Genomic DNA, 17,943 nt, shown 5'->3' with positions numbered 1-17,943 from the left:
ATGATTTTACACAATGTGGGACGCTTGACAAATATGTGAAAAATAAATTACCGAGGTAATGGGCAAAAATTAAGCTCAGGTGGCAGGTTCCCGCGCCTAACAGCATAAACGACACTAAGGGATGGCGGCCATGCTTTAATTTTCTTGTGCCTTTATTAAACTGTGCAATTACCGAAGTTTCCATCGGCTATCTTAATTAAGGTACGCATATGGTTATTACGTGATCTTATGCACTGCAGTACCGTGGCGACGGGCAGCTATACTTTTAAACAATCTAGATAACAATCACCAGCGCCTTGTAGCCGCCAAAGTGTCTGACAAGAAGAATAACTCATTACAGTATGTCATGGTACAGTTATCGCAAATTGACGTCATCGTGCAGATATAATGCTATGACGAAATTCCCGGCAGGTGATCTTGTTGCTGCTGATAGGCTTTCTTTGATAGGCATTCCCGTATTCCCAGTTCCACTCCCACGATGAAAGCACGTCATGTCGAGATGAAGAGCTGCTTCAAAAGTTTTAGGGCGGACACATAAAAGTACGCTGCCACATGTGAATCGACTGAAAGTGAAACTGAGCTTTTCCGATGCGGCATGTGGGGTGTCTTACCCGAGGGCGTACAGGGCGTTGTTCTGCTGAATAAAATTCCCGTTTCGAGGCAGTTCACTTAGCGTTGCCAGTTCAAGGTCGGGCCGGTGGTCCCGACCGTTGTCCTGGAGAACTTTCTTTTCCTTCTGTCTCCTCTTGTAGACTGAACGAAAGAACAAGCAGAAAAAAAAAGAAAATTCAACACTCGCATCACTTATAGTGAAGGAGAGGCACTCCTGATGAGAGCCTTCTAGAAGTTCTTACCGATGTACAGAGATAGTACAAGCACGCTGGCGAACAACAGGACGCCCAGGAACGCAAAGACAATGATCTTCCTGACAGGGTTGTACTCAAGGCCGATAACAGCTGAAAAGAGGCAGAAAAATAAAACAAATAAACCATTTTATCGTGGCTAGGCAATATAAAAACAAGAATACTTCAACTTAGCGTGTTTTCTTTTTCTCCTTGCAGTGACAGATAGGAGATAGGCATAATTTTTACTTTACGCTCCGCTCCCATTTCACCCCAGTGCATATTTCACGCTATCGTTAAGCGCAAGGAGATGCAACAAACGCGCAAGGAGATTCAACTCCACACTCTGCTTCGTCACACACGTAACAAACGGAATAACATTTTGGTCTGCTGGCACTTTCCACGCCACACGCACGTACCGTTGCTTTCGCGGTTAGCGATTAATTTAGGGTAACACAGAGTACAAGGCTTTGAGCACAGTCATGCGTGAACACACGCTAGGCTAAAACACTGCAGTGACTTGCGTTCCTTCTAACAAGCTTAATACAGGTTGCAATTAAGGCTGCTGCCTCTACACCAACATTTCTGGGGAAGTATGTACTTCTTTCCTTAGTCGGCACGGCTACGAAAACACATGTCGTCGTTCTTCTCGTGGCTTGCCTAGACGTTTGTTTGCCGACAAGCAACGAAGCCAGTCCACTATTCTGCTGCAGCTCACTTCTCAGATGACATGGTGCGTATACGATGGCTTTTCATGTTATTTTTCACCTGGACGAACGGCAAAGTAAATAAACCAACTGTTTTTCTGGGGGACGCAGGTTGGAATATCGATATTTCTGCGAAATCAGAACGCAAACCAACAAATCAATAAGTATACAAAAAAATTAACAAAATTCTTAGTGCTCGCGGAATAACAAAAAGAAACGCATGACGCTGTATAAGCAATCTGTAGCTGCTTAATGCCTTAACTGGTATAAGATCGGTCAACATTAGGAAACGGAACTTGCAGTCGACATCTAATAAGGTAACACCGGCTTTGCAGAAAACGAGTTTATAATAAAGGCCGCGTGGTGCTTCCGTCAAACAGCGTTTGCGTCTAAGACATGGCAAAGAAGTTTTCTCGAGTGACATAGACGCGAGCAAATACCAGCACCGATTAAGGGTTTATTAACAGCACAATGGTAATATCACCAGCATTTTAACGAGTTACATTATCGCGACCAATAGTGAATGGAAATTTGATAATTAAACTTCATCACGACAATTCAGCGCAATGAACGTGGAGCTCAACCTGAGCTCAAATCTTTGTGGGTTGCTGCTCTTGAGCTTACCACGAAACACACGTTAGGGCTAAGTTGTGCGGTCCAAGCTCAGCGTGTAAGGAACGTGTTAGTTTGGCATGTGCGAAACGCGACCTACCTCCGGGCTCTGGTAGTGTGAACGGTTCGCTGGGGTCGCTGTACTCTCCTTCGCCGTACTCGTTCAGGGCCCGAACCCGGAACACATATTGGTGCTGAACCTGCAGGTCTCGTATGATCCAATGGTTGGCGCTGCTGTTGTAAGCCGTGACCCAGGCAGATTCACTGGGGACGGTCGGTGTGCTGCCGTCATCCGATCGCTGCTCGGCGACAAGGTCCACAGCCCTGGAAACGTGTCAAGGCGTGGTGACGTCATTGGCTGCTTTCTAACGACAGGGTGCTGGCCTACAGCTGGCGATCTTTATATTCAAACCTTGGAGGAAACAAAGCCCGAAAGAGAGACGAAACAACTGTGCTTGTCCTTCGTGATGTTCTGTTCGCTCTGTAAGCTCTAAACATGTTTTAGGACGAAGGCTATTCGCTGCTTATCGTCTGTCCAGCTGCCCATCGTCTGCTTCATGCTTTTTTCTATGCAACCATACACCGTGCTTCGCTATCCTGTATACAGCGAAACCTGAAGTACGGTTTTTCTCGAGGTCTGCACACATAATTTACGGCAACGTCGCCACCTTAATTGTTTCAGAACGGAAATCGGGAACCAAGTGCAAAAAGCGGGATCATCACTTTTCTGTCACCATTCATTCGGGACTGTTCGGTCCTAGTTAACTTTTTATCCCTATAGACGGGCTACATTGTATTTTAGACGAGCTAAAGAACTGCACTCAATAAGTTTCTAAAACATTTCCTGAGACACGACGACTTAAATACAATTTAAAAGTTAATTGAAATCCATGACGTCACACTGGCGTACGCGCGTGAAGGTTCTGGCGCGAAATTAACAATAAAAATGCAACTATGACATTCGTTTTCTTTCTTCTAATACTCAGCCTTCTACTGCGAAGCTAACAAAAATAGTCTTTAGAGAATGCTTTGTACGAATAAAGAGATCTAGACCTCCTCTTTAGTGTCTCTTTAATTTTTTCTTGTATTTCATGTTAACACAAGTTAACGTGGAGAGGAATAAATGGCGTCGATTGCTTCGCGTAAAGCCATACACGCTCTTGTGGTTAGTGTTGTTCGGTTCCATGTTGCCCGCTCTGCTACCGTGCAAGGGTCAGAAGCCTGCCGCGGGCTTCTTCACGACGCTCTCAGGTGAGCTCGAAGGATCACAATGCGGACTATTTCAGACCGTACGGCGACGGGGTATAAATAGCGGGTCGGTGGCGATGTGTGCCATCCCATTCCGCGTCATCTCAAAACGCAGTTGAGAATTCAGCCATCACTGACACGCGTGTCTCGTTTGAGAGGACAATACATAGCCACAATTCATTTTAACTGTATACTGACCGAGTATGGTGACGCTAAAGCCCCCTGCCTCGGGAAAAGAAAGTGCGCTAAATACAAGTCAACAAGAAACGATGATGAGAACCCTAACATGACTGCGTAAAAGAATGGGACTTGTGGTACAGGCCTGCCTCGGTTACAGCGCGGAAATGTTCAGCAAACCACCTGCGTAAGTTGTAATACATAACCGTTTAGCGTGCTGGCCGTTCATGATTGGGACTACAGCGAGATTCTGCAGGAGACGCGCACGCGAGGAGCACACAAAAATAACACGCGTGGGCATCGAATGCTTGCGAACAAAATTTGAGATTGCGAACAAAACTTTGAATGTCAACGCAACACCAAGTCTTATTTCTAGTTTCAGGTGACGATACATTTGCATGCGGAGACACGAAGTTAAACCAAGGCGAAAAAAAAGGTTAAGAATTCAGAAAATGTGTGACAAAACTCCAGAGTTGCACGAGCTGACGCAGTCACGTTTCGGCGAAGCCGTGGTATCTTTCTCTGTCCATTGCCTCAGACTGACACGCGACCCAATGAAGAGGTGCCACAGCGTCTATCGCTTGAACTTTTAGGGGCACGACTCGAAGCCTCTCACCTAACAGAACGCAAAGACTGAAGGCATAGCGGGCAGTGCTTGCCCTCATGACTCGGTGCGCACCTGACTTGCAGCTCGTAGAGGAGCAGCTCCCCGCCGTTGCGGGGCACGTCCTCCCAGCGCACCTGGAAGAGGTCCTTTCCCAGGAGCAACACCTCGGGCGGCGCCGCCTTGCCCGGGCTGTCGGCCAGCGTCTGGAAGCCGAAGTGTCCCGTCGGGGGCCACGGGAAGCTGTCGTTGAGCGAGCTGCGGTAGGTGAGCACCATGCGCAGCGAGTAGCGGGTCCTCGGCAGGAGCTTGCGCAGCGGGTAGATGTAGGTTCGGTTCGCCTGCGTCGCCTCGCTCGTGAAGTAGCGCCACTCGGAGGTGCTCGGCTGTACGCCCCACAGGGTTGATGGACAGAACGGAGAAAAGAGGAATACGTGGACTTAGAAGCATGAATATTTTTGCGCGAAAAAGAGAGAGAGAGAGAAAAAAAAACAAGCTAGCTTAGTATCGCGTTTCAGAAGAATGCGTACGCGCGCGTGTAAGGCCTTTGAACGAGCTGTAACTGCAGTGTTGGTACATGTGTGCCCGCACTGCTTTACAAGTGTACAGAGGTATCCCTACTAATGACTTTGATTTGTCCTGGTGCGCGGTCACTAAATGTTCAGTAACGCTTTTTATTGTGTTTCCTTTTATTTATGTGTCCGTGCTCTTCTAGCGAAAATTTATTTTTCAAGAATCATGAGATCCACGCACATCTGACAAACAGTCTAACGTGTTTTCGCAAATGGGCAGTGCGAACGAATGGCTACGCTGCTGAATCTCCCTGCTGATTGACATATGTGCATTAAGAGCAACAACTGCCCGATTGCACAGACATATGACTTGCTCGCCCTGCCCAAGGCATGTGGGTGAAAGCGTCCGTAGTCGTCTCACGTACAGAAACTCCGGCAGTCGCGTACGAAAAGAACAACCTTCGGGTAAAAAAATTATCCTCCGATAAACATTTACACGGGTCAGGCAGTGGTCTCACCTTCAGGTACTCGACCCTGTGGCTCAGAATGACGGGTTCACTCGGTGCTGTCCACGTGAGGTCCATTTCACGCGAGGTCACACGAGCTAGCGTGAGGTTTGAGGGCAAGTCGAAGGTAGTGACGGAGCGCAACTCGCTGTCGCTATGCATGTCACCTTTCCGGGAGTAGGCTCTCACCTGCACGAACAATTTAAAATGTTGAATGAAAACACTGTAATAACGACGACCTCTTGACAGGCATATTAGATTCATCCATGAGATGAGAAAAAAATGCATTCTCTTATACTTGTACTTTTCCTTTTGCGTAACATGCAAATTATGGACGAAGGAAGATACTTTGTATGCTGTCAGCGTTTAGACGAGAACAACTGTTGAGAGAATGCCGACATCCGCCAATCAACTTGCCAATACGTTTGCACCCAAACCGAGGCCCTATTTTTGGCCACCTCAAGTTCTTTCAAAAATTTATCTTCAATTCCTGTCTAGATTATTTTGGTTTATCAATGGTGTGGTCAAGTAGCTGCCAAATAACCTCTGCTAGGACATCCCTAGCTTCAAAACGCAAAATCATGCATCCTCACTCGTACACCCGCACAAAACACAAAACCGTGGGTGAAGTCAGTGGCTCACCAGGATGCTGTACTTGGTGCCAGGCACCATCTCCTTGAGCAGCATCCGGTAACTCAGTGAACGGTCATCGGTCGGCGCGCCCGTTAGGTAGGACATGGAGTGCCACTTGTGGACGCTGCCGTCGCGGTACCAGCGCACCTCGTACGACAACGGGTGGCCGTTGGGCTTAATCGGAGGCCGCCACTGGACCGCTATGCGAGTAGGAGTCAAGGGCTCCACTTGCACCAGGATCGGTTCACTGGGAGCTGAGAGAAGGGCGTCAAGGTCGTCAGAGCTTTAGTGGCCTGACACAAGGAATGAACTCGACGAACGCTTTACGCTAGAGCGTGACCATCTAGCCCAGCTTCTATTAGGCTGCTTCTCAATCTGCACATGCAACTTTACCCCCATCTACGTCTAACAGTGGTGCAGCCTCTAAGTAAGGTGTACAGCTATGACATGACTTTTTTCTCGTTAGCCTCTCAGACATGCAGATGAGGGGCGTTTTGAAATAAACGTGATCTGGCGATGAAAGAATTCGGATTAACTTAAGGCCTGGGAAACAGATGCTGCCAACCAATAGGTTCTACGCGCGACACCTACTCACCTCCTTCCGCAGTAAGGAAGATGGCGTTCGGTCCGGGACTCGACATTCCAATGCTATAGAAGTTGCTCATTGCCACTCGAACTGTGTAGTTTGTGAACGGAAGAAGATCTTTGAGGATAACCGTTGTGTTGTACGTTTCCTGCAGGGAGAAGGCGTCACGGCAAGTTATGCAACCAAGAACACAACACACAGGTTTTGCTAGCTGTATCTGCTTACTGAATTATTTAAGAAATTGTTAAGCGTAAGCTACAAATGCAGCCATGGAATTTAACGTGTAATATAAGACGTTTGTGTCTCATTACTTTATCGAAACTTACAAATTTGGTGTTAAGGGCGCCACAAAGCATGCGTATGTCTACCTCACGTTCACTGTCATGCATTGAACACTTAATACAACAAACGATAAACCATCAAATTTGCAGCAAAACTAGAGGAAAGTGCTCTGCGAAGAAAATAGCCACGAAAACTATTCTGTCAAGTCTCGACCCCGTCTCACCAGCGTCCTGCAGCCATAGAGAGACTCAGAGCACTGCCACACGTTGTCCGGCGTGATCAGGCCGTAGAACAGCGTGTACTTGATGGAGGCCATCGAGACCTTCTGGCAAACTGGGGGTCTCACGGGCTCTGGCAGCTTGATGACCAACTCGTGCGAAGAGGACGAAACGAGCGTCGGCGCGGTCACGTTGTCCGGAGGTGACAAGCACTCAGCGTCTGCAAAGCGATTCGGGAAAAAAAACGCACCAAAGCTCAATAGCGTTGCATCCACAACATGCAGTTGGCAGATCGAAATGTCCGCATTCAATATCGATGGGCTCTGTGAAAAGTATCGGTCCTTTATGATGATAGTGTGCCTTCCAAGAAGTTCTCGTATAGCTGTACACCTTCTGCTTGACAGGGAACCGGACAAGACACTATCGCAGACAGACAAGCGATGCCACCTTGATTTATCTAGCCGGAAGTTATATCGGAGTGTCACGATGCTGAAGTTCTGTCGGTGGCTAACGACAAAGACTGAGGCAAATAAAACGAGAGTAATCTTGCTTTATCGCTTCTTGCAGAAAAATATTTCTTATCAGAGAAGCCGCACCGACCTCGTCAAAATCAGAAACAAAAAGGAAAACGATATCTGGAAATAAACGCAGCCAAGTGAAACATATATACACACGCACCAGGATAAGGTTGGAGGTGGTCGCCGATGGCCCGTATGCCCCGGATGCCTCGAGCAGCCTCGGACTGGACACGCCGCTTCTGTTGGCCGTGCGTGCTGGCGCCGTTGGGGGACGAGTCCGAGACCACCGCCGACTTGGACTTGTCGTAGCTGTAAATTTTGCCCGTCGACGAGTTGGACCAGTAGATGAAGAACTTGTCAGCGGTGAGGCACGTCGGTGGCAAGCCTGGTGAGTGAAATGAAAACACCGAGGTGAACTCAAAAAGGAGCTCTTGCGAAAATTGCTGGGGTCTACGAAACATTATGTATGAGCGCAAAAGTATAGACATACGAACTAAGGCAATATACACAAAGTAACGCCGTGATGTGTGTGTCCTTCCGTATGTGTACTTCTGCGCCCTTGAATAATGTTCAGCCAAAGTGAGCACGAAGTTGCGTGGAGTGCCTTTGTGATATTAGCGAAACCTATCCCTTTGAGTCAAAGAATAGGAAACGGCAAAAATCTAGGTATCTCCAAATTTTGTTAATTCGGTACCATTAGACTCTCTTAACGTTTTTGCCTTTCTTTGTGCAAGCTAGTATTACCTGAACAAACAAGGTAACCGCAAGGCACTCGCCATAATTCTCCCTACTTCTTATTGTCCATATACTCAACGACTCATACAGCCAGCGTGCTGGAAACATTCTTTTTTTTTCAGATTACACGCAGGTATCATTCCTATCGCAGATATGTTGGAAGCAAGATCAACCTCGATCTCAGGCGGGCCCACTCACCGACGTCCTTGACCTCGGTGGCGTTGACAATCATGGTGCAGTTGCAGCCTTCCAAGTCGGCCGACCACACGTGACCGTAGTCGCCGTCTACCCACAATAGCCGAGGTTCAGTCTGGACCGACCTGTCCAGGGTGACCGCTTGCCCGACGGACGAGTGCGGGTCGCACGTGCAAGAGTAGCGGTCGCGCCGCTTCCGGATCCTGGACGACTGGAAGAGCTCGTTCTTCGCTGTGTGCAGCCGCTGGAAGAACCGGCGCGGGTTCGAGCCATCCGCGTTGCACGTCATGAGTGTCGTCGAGCCACGTTCGTTGGTCACAGTGTAGATGAGCGTGCTGTGGTTGAAACGGGCATAAAGAAATCCACGATGTTATCAAGTTAGACAAACTCCCTAATCAAGTACATCACTAATCACTCTCTTACGGAACACTTCCCAATGAGCGAACCGGAGATGCGAGAAATTAACGCCTGAAAAGTGCCCACAAGGGGAGGTGGTGGTGGTGATAAACTTTATTGAAAGGGGGAAGGGTAAAGAGGGACGTGGCTGAGGGTTAGGGCTCAAGTAAGGCCCTGGGCCTGCTTGGCCTGGGCCCACAAGGGGACTCATGCCAACATCGCCAGCGCAATCACACGAGGCCAGCACGAGCTTTCACCGAGGTATATTTGAGAGCAGTTCTGAGCCCTTTTATTCGTCCACTTGAAAGGCTCACTATGTGTGTCCTTAAGTCGCGAGCCGCAGAGGTTTATGGCTGTCGTTCAGCTGTGTGGTTGGATTACTTTTATGTTCAGGTAAATACGCCAATGTTAAAAAAAGCCTTTTGTCTCAGGCTAGCAATTCAATTTACGATGTTCCCAAGTGAAAAAGAAAAGGACAGTAATAAGTTTATGCTTACATCTTGCTCCCTCACCCCATTTGCACGCCTTTTCTGCTGTCCTGGATGCACTTAAAATCACTTTGCATTTTAATGCAGAACTGTCTTCACTGTACTTCTATTAATGCTGTGTCGAAACCAGAACTCAAGGGGCAAAAATAGCAAGAAATGTTCTGAAAACCTGAAGAATTAAGACAGCTAGGTATTGGATGCAAGGATTATATTAATGCGGAAAGCTTCAGGCCGACGATGTAAATGTTATTTACGATGTGCGATTAGAAATGGCTGCAGATTTGTGTGTGTCGCTCTGACGGACGAGTATTTGTTTCCAAAAATGTGCTCGTTGTCAAGGTTATGAATTTTTGCGCTCTCTGTCGGGACACTTTACGAGTAGCCGCCACCTTTCTGTACTGGCTTACCTATGCCCAGGCAAATATTTATGCGTGACAGCAATTATTTGAAACATCTATGAGTCCTTACCGCGGAAAAGTGCCAGAGGCCCTAACATCGGCAAACTATCACACCGTAATACAAGGTCCTGAAGCCTTACTGTATCGGTACCGCTGCAGTATCGCACGGGTACCCCGTAAACTAATTTACAATCTTACAAAAGCATAAGGAGGTAAATCGGTTTATAACTCACACACTCAACCCCAAAATGATGTAAGGGTTATAGACCAAGTTATACCTTTACGCACACGTAAATGTGTAAATTAGTTTACAGTGTACCGTGCCTACAGTGTATTGAAATCGACACAAGAGAGGAAGCCTCTGCTGAAACAGATATCTCTGTAAACTTGCGACGGACTATAAACAGCGATGACACTATAACATGCCGAATGATGCACTCTTCAAATATGCATTATTTGTTAAAGCGAAACTTCAATGCATAGCACCTTTTCAATTGTTGGTGAATGTACTATGCACGGACAAGTGGCAAAGCTACGCACACTATAATGAGTCTGTCAGCCGTACTCCGTGAAATCCCGCAAAAAAAAAGAACATTTACCTATCCTATCACGCCGACAATTTTATGTCACTCCAGCCAGTCGTTCGTGAAAATGCGAGACGTCAATAGCTTTCAACTTGTCCAATATTATAGCACAGCGGGCAATCGACTTGCCTGGTGAAAGGGTCGACTTCGACGGAGTTGATGTGTTCGCTGCTGTTCAGGACGCTGAAGAAGTTGTGTCCTCGGTTGAGGTCCATGACGATGATGGAGCTCTGCCCAGTGGAACGCTTATTCTCCGTCCAGTAGAGGTACCGACCGACCCAGTCGATGGCGAGGCTCGTACCCGCCGACGGAAGGCTGTGCACCTGTTTAAAAATGGCGATGCCTGAAACACTGACTGCGGTTGGTACAGTAAACAAATTGGGGGGGCTTAACATCTCTAACCAACAAACGGACTGCGAGAGAAGCTGTAGTTGTGGTTCCCGGATTAAATTAATCCAGAACTGACTAGCTGAGGGTCGTTATCATCCGCGTAAATCTAGATACGTGAGTGTTTCTTTTTTTTTTTTTGGCATTCCTCCGTTATCCGAATGCAGCTGCCGCGACATGGCAACGAACCCAAGACCACGCGCTTGGCAGGAGAACGCCATAGCCGTCGAGGCACTGCGACGGGTTCGTGGGCACACAAACAATCTATATCTGTGCATGCAGGCTTTCTGCCGCCCAACAAAGGTAAATCAGAGTAAAAGCAAGATGCGGGGCGTTCAGTTGTTGCTGTACTACGATAAAAACAATTACTACCTCCCAAGCAACCTTCTTTTTTTTCTCTTTTGTTTAGGCTACTTTCTTTTCTGATGGCAACCGCACTGAGCAGAGAGGGCTAGTGGCTCACCACGCTGATGTTCGATCCGTCCAGCGCCGACGCCATCAGGAGCCCTTTCTCCTCGAGCCAGAAGACGCGCCCGTCCCGGCCCAGGTAGGCCAGCGCCACGGGCCGGCTGGCCTTGCTCGAGAGCAGCCGCTCCTGGTGCAGGTCGACGTCGCTGAGCTTGACGGCGTCGGCCTTGGCGAGCAGCAGCCGAGGCACGGGGTGCTCGCGGGCCGTGCTCATCTGCACCATCTCGCTCATCGGGCCCTCCCCGGCGCGAGTCGACGCACTGACCTGCGCACACGAGGACGGACGCACGAGGACAGTGTGAGATATGTATACGACTGCTAGATCTCGCTAGTGATGGGCAGGCATTGACGTCAAGCATCGGAAGGAAGGAGAGAAGCAATGGACGTGAGGGAGGGAGAAATCGGCTTCACTGGCGCATGTTTCAGACAACAATACGTCCAGTATCTATGACAACTGAGAGCTATAAACATTCTTAATAACAGGGCTCAGCGTTATGTAACTTTTAACAGTTCTTTAAATCTTTCGACAGGAGGTCCCATTTTATTGCATGGCTACGAGACTTCTTTGCGTAATTATATGTAATAATAGCACATGATGAAATAGTGAATATTACTTTGATTCTGAGTGAAATCAGGCAAATGTATCATGCACTAAAAGAAATGAATGCAACTTTGCAGCTCCTAAGCGTGCAACAGAGGACGTTTTACGATTCCAACTAAATTTCTTGCTGGTGCGCGAGAGATGTAGACAATAAAAATACGGACGTTTTCGCTATGTTTATCGCATCACATATATGGCGAGATCGATGCCTGACCCGCGTGTTGCCCTCACCTGAAAGTAGTAGGTGGTGTTCGGCAGCAGGTCGGTGATGCGGTAGTGAAGGGCGTCCCCGGAGACGCGAACGTTGTGGCACAGGGTGCTGACGCTGCCGTCCTTGTAGAACCAGCAGTTGACCCGGTGGCTCTCGATCACGCCGTTCGGGTGCTGCGGCCGCGCCCAGCGGAACTCGGCCTCGATGACGGAGCGCTGGCGCAGCGGCGACGACTTGTGGCTCACGAACACGCGCGGTTGCAGGGGCTCCGTGGGCACTGCGAGGCGGCAACCACACGCGCGCGTCAACTACGCGCCAGCACGCGCCAGCACGCGCCTGCCAGAAGCGACATTTCGCGGGGGAAACGCCGACGAAAGCGTCAAAGGGCGCACTTTTGTTTTTCATTTCGCATGCCTTCATTGCCTTATGAATATAGTGTTTTTTTTTTCTCGTGCTATACTTTCTAATTACTTTTTTTTTTTTTTAATCCGCAGTATTTTAGGTAGAAACGTGCAGTGAAGTCGACTGACGTTGCGTTATTTGCGCGGAGCAAATCAGTACTGTATGCACTGATATATGTCAAAAGTTGGCTGAACGAATTCTGGGGTTTTACGTGCCAAAACCACGATTTGATTATGAGGCATGCCGTGTTGGGGAACTCCTGATTAACTTTGACCACCAGGGGATCTTCAACGTGTCCCCAATGTACGTGACACGGGCGTTTTCGCATACCCCCCTGCCCCCATCGAAATGCGGCCACCGCGGCCGTGATTTGAACCCGTGCTCTCGTGCTTAGCAGCGCAACGCTATGGCCGCTAAGCCACCGCGACTGGTGTAAAAAGTTGGTTGTACGCTCACTTGAAAAGGCCACAGAATGAAAGAGGGATGCTATTAATTACCTGCAGCGTAAAAAAAAACCTTTCGCAAGATTTTCAACAAACTCATGGTTCTTGTTTGAAGAGCAAAAATGAGCTCAAATTGCTCAATTTTTCACATATGTATACATAGGATATTTACCACGATCACGATATCCCACTTTAGCTCTTCGTTATTAATACAGCCATTTAGCGTAAACAGTTTACTCCCCGTTGAACACTGAATGGGCGCGTAATTTGAAAGCGACAAAACAATGTAACACACTGAAAAAAAGAAAAAGAAAGAAAGAAAAATCGGTGCTGGCTTGAGGAAGATGAGACTGAACTCTGACCATCGCCTCACGGCAGTAAGAGAGAGGGAAATAAATGGCGCGTCTTGAATGAGTTGCGCACCGGTGCAAAACAGGAAAAAGAAAACCGACTGAAAGAATTACACTAGCGATGTTGTGCTCACCTGACATTGGCGAATAAATCACGGTAGCCGTCGGTCGCGAGGAGGCCCAAAATGTGTAAGCCCTCACAACAATCTCCAGGCGAGTGTAGGGTCTCAGAAGACTGGACGATGGATACACGAAGCGATTTGCTTCGGTCACCTGAGTATTGAAAGGAAAAATATAGCATTGCTTACTGAGAGAGCTACGTTCACGCTCAGTAATAAATGAGTTACGCACTGCACGCAACTGCCGCCTGGCTCTACTACTGCGGCGAGTCCAAAGAATGAGAGGAGGGGAAGTACGTTAGACTCGAAATAATAAAAACCTCTCGCGTCCACGTGATTTTTTTTTTTACCTCTGCATATCTCGTATCCCCATTTCAAGCTGAGGCCACTATTGGGGTTGTCTTGCAAACAACGTTTTATTTTACGTGGTTTCATATCACGCGTATATCGAGTTTATTTTCGAGCGAAGCAAACGCCCTCGTGCACTGAAAGGCTGCCGAACTCACCTGTGTGTAAACCTCGCGGTCGTCCTTGATCCTGAGCTCATAGTGAACTTTTCCGTAGTTAACATCGCTCTCCAAGGGCCAGATGATCGTGAAATTTTCCCAGGTGCCGATCACCTGAATTCCTTCCGGCATTATTTGCGATGGGACGACGTTAACCACCGCTCTGTCCATGCCACCTAAAAGAAGGGCGGGAAAAAAAAAAAAGCAGTTTCAAGCATTTTCACAATTCTCGTCATGCCCAGTGGATAACACCCTATGCACGAAAAAGAAGGCTCCTTTTCTAAGGACAAGCAACTCCGAACCACGCTTGACGCAATAAGGATAATGAACAATATAGTAGTACTGTGGTCATCTCCCAGATAGCCTGGATCCTGCAACTTATATTTTAACTCGTCGGTAAAGTAATCAGCTAAAATTGTCCTGGAAAGCAAACGCAACGTGACCCTTTGCTGTCTATATGTTGTTTTACTTATAAATACTCAACGGACGCTTATATGTGAATGTTAAACATATCTTCTGCTCATATCTCCTGCGGAGCAGTAGGCAAGAGAGAGAGAGATAGGGAAGGCAGGGATGTTAACCAGTCCAGAGTTTGGTTGGCTACCCTACGCCGGGGGAAAGGAGAAAGGGAAGAGAGAGAAGGGAAATCCTTTTTACTTCACGCCGACCTCTCTGCTTTCCCTTAAGCAAGTTTCTCTTTCACGAAAACGACTCCATAGGTCAACCATAGCTCAAACAATATCGGAGACGGGGCAGCCTTTTACCTGGATAGGGCTGCAGTGATGAGTCGACCACTGCCAGAGCCTTGAGTTCAAAGAGACCCAGTCCCTTGAGCGTGGCGACGCTCTGACCGAGCATGTTCGAAATTACCGCTTGCTTCTCTTGGTGGATCCAGTAGAGACGGTCGCTGAAATACCACACCGGTCCTTTCCTGAAAAGAGAAAGGTGGTCGAAAATCAGCGCCAATATAAGCATTTCGTTAAATAAGGTTTGCCGCGTTTACAGAGGCATTTAGGCCGGATACACGGTCTCAGACACAGTCTTCATAAAACGCAAACAGGCTACTCCGTACGTAACCACAGCTGCTTTTGGGCTCAGCGATCGTACACACATAATAAATCTGTAACTGTGAAACTATAATTAAAGCCCCAAAACAACCAGTCTTTTCATTCTTCAGAGCTTTGAAGCGCTGCGACTACCACACGAGACGCTATACGTATCTTAGAGTCAGGCCAAGCCAGAAACAGCGGGGCCTGAGTATTTTTGATGAAAGGTGTTCAGTTCCGCGTAATGCGACAGGGAACACTGGCTTTGCAATTAAGTGAAAAAAGTAATTTTACTCCAAGTCACGCACCAGTGCATTCTAAGGGGCTGAAGGTGAAGCAGGAACGCACTATGTGCACATTCGCGCATCGGATTCAAATTCATGCGTGTGAAGTAATCGTTCTTGGACACCAATTCCGCGGTCCTATTTACTTTGCACAGTACTTTACATAGATTTCATTTCTTTAATTATCATTGCAAGGGAATCCTTATCTTCAGTAACGTTTGGTCCTACTAAACTACTCATTGTGCTTAAGGTAACAAAGATATCTATCCTTTGGGGACAAAAACAGCCCAACACTGACTGGACATGGTAAACGTTGGCCACTTTATGTGTGCGCGGACAAAAAAATAACCGGAAAATCCATATTTCAAATAAAGATACAAATCCAAAAATCCAAATATAAATCATATAAAGCATGATAACTGTTCCCTACTTACATTTCACTTTCACTAAGAGGACCAATGATCTTCCCGGCGATGTGGTTGTCCTGGACATCTTTTCTCATAGGCGCTTGAAAAAGCTTGGACCCTTCGAAGCTCCTAACCATCCAGTACACCTTTTTGTTGCCGACGTCTAGCGTTAGGCCCATAACTGCAATGCAAAACCAAAGAACCATGGGTCAAGCGAACATCGTTACAGGTCACTGACTGAATGGGGCTTTGCAACGCAGACCTCAGTTTTACGAAATGCGTTTGTATGCAGCAGGTGCGCTTGGATGCGCGCACATGCCACGTTTTATGCAAGGTGGGCTTTCCTGGGTGCTCACCTTGTTTTCCGGAGAAGAGCCCAGTCTGAAAGAAAGAAAGCCTGTCGTCGCCGTTGAGGCGGGAGCATTCCACGCTGTGCGAGGTGGCCCAGTAGAGATAGCCGGCCAGCGAGTCCACGGCTATCTCTTGAGCCATCGTTAAAAAAGGAAGCGCTTCGGGGTGCGTGCCGTCCAGGTTGGAACGGGATATCTGCGAGGTGCAGGTGAGGGCAGCGTTAACTATAGCATGAAAAGGTCTGTTACAGCAGAAGTTGACGATATTTACATAAAGAAGTCTGGACATTAAGGGCAGTGCGATAAGGCCATGTCGAAGGACAACTTGTGTAGCGACTAAGTCCTAACATTTGTCTTCGGTCGCTCATTGGCTCCCCCCAGGGAATACCGGTACAGCGCACAATCAGGCTTGTGCCGGAAGGCTGCCGTTACCAAAGAAGCTGACTCGTTATTATGAGGGAAAAGCAGTGCTATATCTTTAAAATGTATGATGAAATGTTGAGCAAGAACAAGTTACAACGGAACCTCAACAACGCCCAACCGCTACATCTGCCCTCCTCAAGGAGTCCAAAACACGATCAACGTCGACGGCAGTTTGGACCAGCTTTAATTTTGCTCAGCGTGCAAAGACTTCATGTAGTGCGCTAAGCAGAGCATGACATTAGTGGTTTCTCAGTTATTGCTCACCATCTGTCTGAGCGGACTCGACCAGTACAGTTTCGGTGCCAGCCAGTCGACTGCCACGGCAGCCGCGTGGGTTATGTTCGGCAGTCGCTCAAGGGAGAAGTGGGACGACACGTTGTACGTGTAGACCGCTGATGTGTTAGTGTTCAGGAACAGTTGGTTCTGATACCAGGCGATGTCTGAAAAAAAAAGAAAGAGCATGTAGCGCGTTTAACGTGAGTGCAAAGCGTGAGGCCCACACTTCGAATGACACAGCCCAAGAGCTGACAAAAACAAAAGTGGGGGAGAAAACAAGCACTGACAATGACTTGAGAAATTTGCCAAAAGAAGTAGAGCATGCAAAGCCGTAAGTGCAGCCTTAGAAGTGTTCTACTTCTCTCTTTTTTTGGTTCAAACCAAATGATCAAAACTTAGTATCCTGGCCGTCATCAATATCCTGCATATGCCTCAGCAGGATTATATTTTTACTTTGACAGCTCATTCGACCATGCACCATACAGTCACAGCGATCCAGTTGCACACATATACGCGGCACATGGATGAAGCCATCTCATCGAGGCTGGCTTGATACTTTTTAACTTATATTAAAGGTGTGACTGGTTCAAGTCATTTGGTGTGGAACCGCTCATTAAAACGACCCGGCAGGCAGTTCGAGGAGAGCTTTCTAGACGCCATTGGCACTCGCAAGTTTTTCGAGGCGAGCTTAAAGCTAAACCTTTGAAGAAATACATGCCCACCTGTAATGTAGGCTCCGTTGAGGCTACTCCAGTGGATCAGTGGCTGCACGCTGTCGCCGACGATGTCGGACTTGAGCAGAGCTTCGTTGGCGCTCCACAGCATGTAGGGGAAGCCTTGCTTGGAGGCTGTTCCAAGAATAAATGTGATCGTTGTTTAAGACAGGCCTGCTACGGACAACAGTTGCACATATTCACAGCACCATAACATCTACAATGGAAGCAAAGCGGCGACGTTTCCTATAAATGTTCCGAACTTGCCAATGACTGAGTAAGCGCAGAAACACAGCGCCGAAGCTACTCTAAAAGTACTTTAAAAGACATGCAACGTCTCAACTCTGTGTTTCCAATGGGCACGTGAGTGATGCTGCATTTTCTTTTGCCTTACGTTCCCTTTAAATGCATGCAGGTAGGAAGAAGTTGAATTTGTTTTAAAGCGCAAACGTGTAACGCTTGCACCGTACGAAACTAGTGCCATGCACCTACCTTACAAAGTACTGTACGATAGCAAGAACAGTTGACGCCATCGGTAAACAAAGGGCTTATGGTCATTCATTATTATACTGCAATGCACCCACAACACACGAGGACAGAAGGCAAAGGTAACACACAAGCGCATTTGCCTTCTGTCCTCGTTGGTTGTGTGTGCACTGCAATATTGTTACAGGCCATTCCCGCATTCTCAAGGAGGCGCCCGGCAGGGCGAGGGA

The 17,943-nt window shown here is 47.8% G+C and overlaps 1 protein-coding gene across 2 annotated transcripts in view; it reads right to left on the bottom strand.

Annotated features, from left to right (window-relative positions):
• sev (receptor protein-tyrosine kinase sevenless) overlaps positions 1-17,943 on the bottom strand; it is a 163,826-nt gene that overhangs the window by 11,931 nt on the left and 133,952 nt on the right. For both annotated transcript variants that reach the window (XM_070538643.1, XM_070538645.1), the window contains exons 16-35: positions 17,237-17,362; positions 16,503-16,678; positions 15,822-16,011; positions 15,493-15,646; positions 14,493-14,659; positions 13,729-13,904; positions 13,238-13,376; positions 11,929-12,185; positions 11,092-11,361; positions 10,371-10,564; positions 8,379-8,710; positions 7,606-7,830; positions 6,933-7,147; positions 6,437-6,575; positions 5,851-6,095; positions 5,221-5,397; positions 4,266-4,576; positions 2,262-2,485; positions 855-956; positions 612-753 (exon numbers count right to left, since the gene is read on the bottom strand). In XM_070538643.1, coding sequence (XP_070394744.1) covers positions 612-753; positions 855-956; positions 2,262-2,485; positions 4,266-4,576; positions 5,221-5,397; positions 5,851-6,095; positions 6,437-6,575; positions 6,933-7,147; positions 7,606-7,830; positions 8,379-8,710; positions 10,371-10,564; positions 11,092-11,361; positions 11,929-12,185; positions 13,238-13,376; positions 13,729-13,904; positions 14,493-14,659; positions 15,493-15,646; positions 15,822-16,011; positions 16,503-16,678; positions 17,237-17,362 — 3,961 coding nt within the window. The remainder of the gene's footprint in view (positions 1-611; positions 754-854; positions 957-2,261; positions 2,486-4,265; positions 4,577-5,220; positions 5,398-5,850; positions 6,096-6,436; positions 6,576-6,932; positions 7,148-7,605; positions 7,831-8,378; positions 8,711-10,370; positions 10,565-11,091; positions 11,362-11,928; positions 12,186-13,237; positions 13,377-13,728; positions 13,905-14,492; positions 14,660-15,492; positions 15,647-15,821; positions 16,012-16,502; positions 16,679-17,236; positions 17,363-17,943) is intronic.

Source organism: Dermacentor albipictus, chromosome 5 (assembly GCF_038994185.2).
Source record: "Dermacentor albipictus isolate Rhodes 1998 colony chromosome 5, USDA_Dalb.pri_finalv2, whole genome shotgun sequence".
NCBI lineage: Eukaryota > Metazoa > Arthropoda > Arachnida > Ixodida > Ixodidae > Dermacentor > Dermacentor albipictus.
Note: the sequence above shows the minus strand (reverse complement) of the source record. Positions and strands in the feature narration are given on the sequence as shown.